This window comes from Nicrophorus vespilloides, unplaced genomic scaffold (genome assembly GCF_001412225.1).
Source record: "Nicrophorus vespilloides isolate i.1.1-1 unplaced genomic scaffold, Nicve_v1.0, whole genome shotgun sequence".
NCBI lineage: Eukaryota > Metazoa > Arthropoda > Insecta > Coleoptera > Silphidae > Nicrophorus > Nicrophorus vespilloides.
Genome location: NW_017097198.1, coordinates 58,232 through 66,587, shown reverse-complemented (window position 1 = coordinate 66,587; position 8,356 = coordinate 58,232). Strand labels below are relative to the sequence as shown.

The window sequence follows — 8,356 nt, the reverse complement described above, 5'->3', positions numbered from 1 at the left end:
GTTGCGCTTCAGGTTACTGTTCTCCGTGGGATCTGTCTGTTTTCTTATCAGTTGAAAATACGAAGAACGCTGCAAACGGTCACTTCTTCCGTGATTAATGACCTATAATAGTCCTCAATCCTACCCAAAACTTTAGTGGTTGGACACAACAGAACAATCAATTTGATAAATGTGATAATTTCGAAAATACTTACCAAGAGCATATAAGTTTGGTATAAAAATTAAAGACTGAAATGTTTTAAATTTATACGTTTTTAATCAAAATAATCCTCTATATCTACATCAGGATTAAGTAAATCTTCTTTAAAACTAGACAAATCTATCTGATTGAGGATCAAGTTCTCGCACATCTCTTCCAAGTCGGTCTCACCTATGAGTACGGCGCCGTGAAGACGACCATCCAACAGGACCAACTTGATGTACTCCACTCCTTTCGTCATCCTAAAGATGATCTCGTAGTTCTTACCAAGCTTCTGCCCGTTGTACAACCCAAGAAGCACCACTTTATACCCGAACAGCTTGGTGGTGTGAGTGAAGAGCTCGAAGCAGAAATCTTGAAGAACCACCTCGTCTTTATTGGCGGAAGACATGGATTTCGCGGCGTAGCATCCCATCTGTCTGGCCTGCGTCCACAGCTTCATAGGAAACCATTGCTTCGCGTGTTCCCAATCGGCCGTGCACAAATCACCGGCCACGTAGATGTTCTTCACAGAACTCTGCATGAACTCGTCGACTTTAATACCTTTATCCTCGGACAATTCCAAAGCGGTGGTTATCTTAAAATCGGACATAGGTTCGACTCCTGTAGCTGAAACTATGAAATCGCACTGTATTTTACCACCGTTATTCAAGGTCACCTCTACAGCGAATTCGTTCGCTTCGTTCACGGAAACCTCAACGATTTCCGTCTGGTAGTGAATATGGACTTGTTCCGAGAAACAGTCTTCTATGCCTCCTTGGATCTCCAAATGCTTGTACCAATCAGGACCCAACGCAGCACCAGCCCTCTTCACGTTACCATCGCATTCGTACCGCATTCTCTTGGAAGGTCCAAAATCCGACGTCTTTTGTAGTCGAGTTCTTAGAAATTCCGCGGCTCCAGGATCTATGAACGTTGCGGAAATATGGTCATCCTTTATGACCCAATCCACGTGGATCTTCTCCATCTTATAAACCAATTCCGATGCGATCCCACCGTTTCCGACGATGACAACCCTCTTGGACTTCCCCAATTTCGCCAAGAACTGCTCCACAGAATCCGTGTCTCTGATCCCGATTACATAAGGATTATTATCGGCGATCAATTTCGGCCTAGCCCCCAAGCACAAGCACAGATATTTATACTTGATCCTCTTATTGCCCATCGTTTTCACCACGTTACATTCATCCAAAATCTCAATTAAACTATCTTGTATGACCGTTACATTAGGATGCTTATCACTTAAAGTGTTCATGTGTTTCTCCTCAATATCGAAACGCGTTAATGTCTGCGTGATAGCTAGCAAATTAGTGACTGACTTGATTAAAGAAGATTGACTTAATAGTATTATACTTTCGTCGGGTTCGTAGAAGGCCAGCGTTTCCGCGCAGGTGACTCCAGCAATTCCGCCTCCGACCACGACGAACGTCGCCTCCATTACTTCCTCTGATAGTGACTGTAGTCGTATTCCCTGAAAGGCACGTCGAACGGAATCAATCCCAGATCCCTGGCCCTCAGCACAGCGACAGTCAACTTCTCGTGCGACTTCTGACACAGCCCAGTCTCGGTGTAACTCAGTATGCTGCCAGTGTGTGGGCAAATGAATTGCTTCAGCAAATCAATATTCTCCTCGTGCAACACCAAATACTCGTCCCTGCAGATTGGACAAGGGTTACCAGTCGAGATGGTCTTGGCCCTGATGCAAGTTCTCCTTGTCTTCTTCGGAGGAAACAGACCGGCGTGATTCCTTCTGTACAACGTCCACACAGGATCCTCCCCGTAGGTTTTCGTGTACGCTTTGCTTTTCAGATACCTTAAGCTAGTCTCCAATGGGATCTCTTCGCTGCGATCTTTGTTGATCCCATGCAAGGTTAGCAGTTGCTCTGGGGGCTTCTTGCTTCCCAAACCTGGTAGAGATGTATGCAATCCGCGTCTCAGAACCGCTTTAATTAATGTGCTTTGTTTGGAAGCGATGGCAAACATTATTAGTGGATATTGTATTGTTTAAAATTAAGGTTAAATTTCTTTTTTTAATTATAGGTTAGATCAAAATTTGACAATAGCAGAAAAATAATAAAAGTCCATTACCAACATGAAAATATTTACATCTTCTACCATAGATTATTCATTACCCTAAAGCACATATTCTCATGATTTTTTTACTTATTAAAGCATATGTAACTAAAAATTAGATTAATACAGTTTAGTTATACATTTAATTAATAAAGAAGTCACGAAAATTCAATAAATTTGAATGAAAAACATAATATTTAGGTGATTAAAATGTAATAAAAGATTGCAAATTATTGTTTTTCTTAAATTAACAAGTAATTTTAACGTATATACAGTAGTATAGTTATCTGAGGAATTTAATTGATATAACTATTGTTTAATTATTATGTGACTTGTTCCTGGTAATTGGGTTTCTACCAAGAATTAGAATTAGAAAGTTTCCTCTTTTTGAACTGTGAGCGTGTGGAGAATAAGAAGAAGAAGTAGAAAGTAGTTGGTATTTACGGAAGTCGTTGGTAGGACTGCAGGCGTGGTTCGTGTGGAATGGTACGCCTGGAAAGCGTCATTTCCGCTCACTGCATGTAGAAGTAGAAGCTGTTTTATACGCTTCTCCCGTGTAAAACGCCATACACAAAGAGCAATAATTTTCATTTTTGCGAAATCGATAATCGTTTTAACTTGTACCAAAAAAAAAAACACACAAAAAAAAAGAGCGCCATATCAATTGCAGTCACGAGTAAAATTAAGAGTCACGAGAGAACTGGGAAAACTGTCAGAGGGAGCGAAATTGAAAAGAGATATTTCTGAGAAAGGCAGCAGCCATAGAAGGCCCGATTTTTGGGTCCATGCATCCATCGCAGTACGTCAATGGAGGCCAGGGCGTTGGTCGTCGATTCAATTGACGAGACTCAGAAAGAGTCGTCGTTTTGGTCGTTGTAGACCAGCAGCCTGCATGAGGAAGGAAGGAAATCGTTTTCATTATCGCCGTTTATTGTAAGAGAAATCCTCATGCGAGAAGAGGAAGCCGTCTGAATATTTGGGGGACGACGAATCCAATCGATCCCGTGCACCAGAGAGCTGCAGCAGCCACCGTGGATTTCGTAGAGAAAAATTCAGATCCCGAGATTAAGATAGAAACATGGTAAGGGCCCGTTACGACATTTAACATGTAACCAAAAATAAAGTACTTCTCATTGTGTTTTTATATTTCCGATTACTATATATACTATATACATGTGTATATAAATAATCAACAAACATTGCGTGTACACAATCTGTATTCTCTATTATTCATATGACAAACAAAAAAAAAGAGAAAGATTGCAATTAGTATTAAGCATAAGAGAATTAAAGAAATTAAAGAAAATTGCGATAATAAGTAGGCATTGACTGGGGCGGTTGCATATGTTTCATAGATCCAGGGCACGCGGCCGCCATTAAACGAGCGAGAAAGAAATGAACAAATAAAACGAACGTTATTTTTCTCCGATGACGTCATCTAAGGTGAACGACACGTTTTCAAGGCGTAAAATCGAATTTTCCCCCCTTTTCTCGTTACATTTTTTTACAACTCGATGAATTTTCCTCATCGACATTCATTTTACTATATTAGTAACGCCTACGTTTATTTGGAAAATTTGTGTGTTTTTCTTTTTTTAGTTGTCAGGCGCGAACAAACATCCATCATACATCTGTCATTCGAGATTCGCATCTAATATCATCTCTGTTATTTTAATTTATCATTTTTTTCTGCCCTTACAGCCAAGAATTGATCCACAACAGCTCTTGCACTGTTTGCAAGTGCTCCTGACACCAACCGGAGGTATCCTTTCCAAAGATGAGGTGCAGCGGCTAGCAAAGTGAGTGTCATTTCATGTTTTTCCTCCATTTTCCTGTTACAATTACATAACCTTTATGTCATCACCGCAAGCATGCAATATCCTTAAAATTATAATTTATACTAATGGTTTCCAACTTTCGAACATTGCTTCTTGGTTCTAGTCTGATGACAAAATTCTCCAAAAAGCTAGTCAGCAAGTGTATATATGTGTTGATACTGAAGAACACGGACAAACAATTATTGGGTTCCTTCATGGGTGAGGGTGGCTGGAACCTGATTCACATCTGGCTCCAGGATGCCCACCTCAACAAGAATTGGGCCCTCGTCACTGAGGTGCTGGAGTTGTTGCTCATCACGCCGGTGGATGTGGAACGCCTTAAAATGAATAACCTGCCCAAGCTCGTCAAGAGCCTGACGAAACGCGACGATCTACCAGGTTAGTGATCTACATAATGCACCTTCTTACTAATGGCCGAGTATGCTAAAACCTTGCATGTTTATTATTTCACCCATATAGGGATCCAGCAGCTCGCCTCATCGCTGGTGGAGGAGTGGCTGAAGATAGTGAAAGATGTAACGAAAGCGGAAGCTGCCTTACAACAACAAGCACAAGTACCTGTACAAACGATACACGTTCAGGCTCAGCAGGTGGTGGACGCGACGCCGGAGCCGATGGACGTCGTCGACGCCGCCGCAACCGAAGAGCCGCCAAGTGATACTAGCCTTAAATTAAAAGTTTCTGTGAAAGACGGTAAAGTGATTAGTAGTAAATTAGTTCCTACCGGTGAGGAAAACATCGTACCTGCATCAAACAACGTTGAGGCGGCGGCAATCAAGGATGACGATAAAGAGAAGAAATCGAACAATCATGATAGAAAGCATAGGAGCAGTAGCTCCAGCTCATCGAAGAGCAGCAGTAGCAGAAGCTCAAGAGATAAGAGTAAGAGCAGTAGTAGCAGCAGCAGCAGCAAAAGTAGCAGTCGAGACAAGGATAGGAAGGATAAGCATAGAAGTAATGGATCGTCAAAGCATAGGAGTAGCAGCAGTAGTAGTAGTAGTGGTAGTAAGAGTAGCAGCAGTAAGGATAAGAAGGAGACCAAGGAGAAGCAAGCAGAAAAAGACAAAGATACCTTATCGAAAATTCAACCACAAGCTCTGCAGAAAGTTGGCAGGATACCCAAGAAGCTGGATGAGAAACCCAAGTCTTCATCATCATCATCTAAAGACGTGAAAAAGGATCAGACGAAGAAGCCGACGTTCTCAGTGGAAGTGCGCAAAACCAATGAGGAGAAGCCGAAGACTGTGAAAATATTCAACTCGAAGATGCGATCGACGGGGCTGCTGGAGGAAGCGAAGCCGCCGCCGTCGCGAACATCGGTGACGAAGAAACCGACGCCGACGTTGCCCGCAGTTCTGCCGTTGAAGAGGCCGTCTCCGATCCGCGACCTGATCCCGCCGCCCGAGAAGAAGTCCCGCCTGATGGACGCGCCGGCGACGAACCCGGAGCGACCCGGCGCGATCAAACTGATCCCGCCGAAACCAAAACGTAAGGAAACCCTTCTCGCCCTTCTAACAGATCTTTTGTTTTTACAGGTGTTTCCCGTTGGAGGACGGACTGTGTGGTGGTGGCGGCGGAGGTGGTGGAGTGCGGCTCCTCCTCACCGTCTCGTCGACATTTGCTATCCATATGCAACGGCAACTGGACAGACTTTGTTAATTTGTTTAGGCTTTTTAAAACTTTGTTTTTAAAAAATGATTGGTTTTGGTATTGATATATCTAAATTGAAAAAGAGAGTGAGTGGAACAACAACAACAACAACATATCATCACGTATATATAACTTTTATTTTTTATTATTATTTACTACTTTCGAAATACTTTTTTCTCTGCTCGTAATATTTCTATTACTTTTTGTTTCTTTTTTTTTTTAAACATTTAGGTGAAGTGTTTTCTATGAGAACGAGAAATGTTTTTAAGCGAAATGAAAGAGAGAGAAAAATATGATAATGATTTTTATATTAGACGCGTTGGTAAGTTTTGTTAAAGCTAATGAGAATATCGACACACGTAAAATATTTTTATTTTATTTTTTTTTTTTTTTTTAAAAACATATACTATATATGGATGAGATGAGATGAGATGAAAAGAGTGAGTTACTGGTGAAATAAATAGAATTCGATCTGAAAACATTGATATATCTATATATTGATACACAACACTTGTTGCGAAGCATTAATGAATCTAAGGCCCTATCCTACTTTATATATATAAAAACATTACATTATATAATTAATCGAGTGAGAAATAGAGAGACCGAATGTGATGGAGAATACAGGAGTGTGTCAGTGCGAGAGAGAGAGAGAGAAAGGGATGGATTTGCGAATGGAAATGCTTGAAATCGGCCCGCGCCAAACAATACTGAACTTCGATGATTCAGGCAGGCGTATGTTTGTACAAGAACAATTAACTTGTTATCACCGCTCGCCCAAGACCAATAACACTTGCGTTTTCTGCAAATGCGCGCCTCCACTAGCAACAACTAACTTATTACATTACAACTTACATAATCGGACACTTTCCGTAAACATGAAACATGATCTTAACAATTGGCAAAGTACAAACACTCTTATTTCTTAAGCCCTCTTAACACACTGTCGCACAACACCGTTCATTACAGAAAACTCGATCTAAGTTAGATCCAGACTTTCAATAGACATATTCAATCAATAGTTTGCGCTTAAATCTTCGACAGTTACAGTTAAGCAAAATTTACTTCACATTTGAAATCGGTGCATGAATGTTTTTATCTGTGGAGTAAAATTACGAGTACAGATAGCGAGCATTTTCTTTTCTTCTAATCCAAGTGAAAAGTGTTTAGTTTTACATTTCGGAAGCATGCAATTTTCATCATTGATGATGACTGCGACGATCATCATCATCATCTCACGATTATTATCATCATCATCAGTGATTAAGTGTCTGCACTAGACTTATACTGGACTGTCCACCTACAGAAACCATAAGATCGAGGCCACCGACTCGTGTTGACTTTGACTGTTAAGTGTAGCCTCCTTTTAAATACACGTCGAAATACATTTGTTTCAGTATTAGCGATTAGCGCCGATTCACGCCGAAAACGACAAAGTGTTTCGTCGACATTTATAAATCGTAGTGTGCTCGAATTAAGTGAAAAGTGAAACTTGTACATTTCGCGCAATTCGCGTCTTCAGATTCATAATGATTTCGGATGTTGTTTCATTTGAAAATGCCGCCAATCTCCAAGAACCGTTGCGCAACATTACGCAAATGATAAAAAACGTATCTTTTTGGATCACTTTTCTGCGCTTTTCATACGATATAAAACATATCTGTTATGGAATTTTAAAATTCAAAAGTAATGCATACTTTATGAATTTCAAAATAGTAAACGTGCGTTATCTTGAGCAAAATTCAAATTTCAAACAGTATATCTGAGACAACTTTGTCTTTAATTGTTGTCAACATTTTTGCAAATACGTTCAATTCATTGAAAAAAGGCTTCGAAATTGTAATTGCGCTCGTGTTTCAGATCGAAAACTAATTTCACTTTTCGCTTGGTTCACTTCACAGTTGACTGTATCTGTATAATAGCCTGATCTTTTTTTTTTTGTTTGTTTTCATTCTGTTCTCATGATTGTGTGCTGTAATTGTTGTCCAGAAATGTTAGATTTAAGCAACTTTTGGGGTGGTTTCTTACTTTGTTCTAACATTACTTGCCTGTTATTGTTTTCGCAACTTGCGAAAACACTTTGGTGCTTTATCTTCTAGTGGTTACAGTATTAATTTACCTCTTTCACTCATTACATTGTATTATATAATTACTTTTGTCAAGTATTAATTTTTTTTTAGATACGCTGTACCTGTTTTTGTATAACTGTTAAAACTTTGCTATTTCGCTCGGTCTTCTCCTGAAAACGTTTGCTAACACTGTTGTTTCTCTCTTTCGATTAGTTTGCATTTTTTTGATTTGATTTCTAGAGTACACCAAAGGCGCTAGACTTCTCTATTATTATTTTTTTTTTCTAAAAATTTATTCTTCGTAGCCGAAATCGTTCTTCCAAAATCGACGCCTCCTTCTTATTCATATAGATTTTTTTTTTATCATATTTATTTTATTTCTCTCTTTTATTTCTAGAATCTCAATGGCGGAAAGCGTGCGCTTCATTCTTTTGTTTTTGTTGCCGGGGAAACGAATGCCTCTTTCACGTATGTGCCTACTGAGCTTTATGCGCCCAAATTTCAGCGAACCAATGTATCTCCACCCC

General features: G+C 39.9%; 3 protein-coding genes across 4 annotated transcripts in view; 1 reads left to right on the top strand and 2 right to left on the bottom strand.

Annotated features, from left to right (window-relative positions):
- Positions 1 to 236: 236 nt before the first annotated feature.
- Positions 237 to 1,657, bottom strand: LOC108559378 (pyridine nucleotide-disulfide oxidoreductase domain-containing protein 1). Its single transcript, XM_017916637.1, has one exon. It carries the CDS (start codon positions 1,635 to 1,637, stop codon positions 255 to 257), a length of 1,383 nt encoding a protein of 460 aa, XP_017772126.1. The 5' UTR covers positions 1,638 to 1,657; the 3' UTR covers positions 237 to 254.
- LOC108559379 (28S ribosomal protein S18b, mitochondrial) lies at positions 1,614 to 2,257 on the bottom strand. The gene has a single exon (XM_017916638.1). The coding sequence runs from the start codon at positions 2,180 to 2,182 to the stop codon at positions 1,637 to 1,639; it is 546 nt and encodes a 181-aa protein (XP_017772127.1). The 5' UTR covers positions 2,183 to 2,257; the 3' UTR covers positions 1,614 to 1,636.
- A 470-nt stretch (positions 2,258 to 2,727) lies between these two features.
- The window catches only part of LOC108559380 (serine/threonine-protein phosphatase 1 regulatory subunit 10-like), an 8,079-nt gene continuing 2,450 nt past the window's right edge, over positions 2,728 to 8,356 (top strand). The window contains exons 1-4 of one of the 2 annotated variants that reach the window (XM_017916640.1): positions 2,728 to 3,353; positions 3,974 to 4,071; positions 4,214 to 4,488; positions 4,570 to 5,598. In XM_017916640.1, coding sequence (XP_017772129.1) covers positions 3,351 to 3,353; positions 3,974 to 4,071; positions 4,214 to 4,488; positions 4,570 to 5,598 — 1,405 coding nt within the window. In that variant the 5' untranslated portion in view covers positions 2,728 to 3,350. Of the gene's footprint in view, positions 3,354 to 3,434; positions 3,716 to 3,973; positions 4,072 to 4,213; positions 4,489 to 4,569; positions 5,599 to 8,356 lie in introns of those variants that run through there. The other variant, XM_017916639.1, reaches the window with a different exon arrangement.

Coding starts and splice junctions, on each gene's coding strand:
- LOC108559378 (XM_017916637.1), bottom strand. CDS start 1,637: ATGGAGGCGACGTTCGTCGTGGTCGGAGGCGGAATTGCTGGAGTCACC.
- LOC108559379 (XM_017916638.1), bottom strand. CDS start 2,182: ATGTTTGCCATCGCTTCCAAACAAAGCACATTAATTAAAGCGGTTCTG.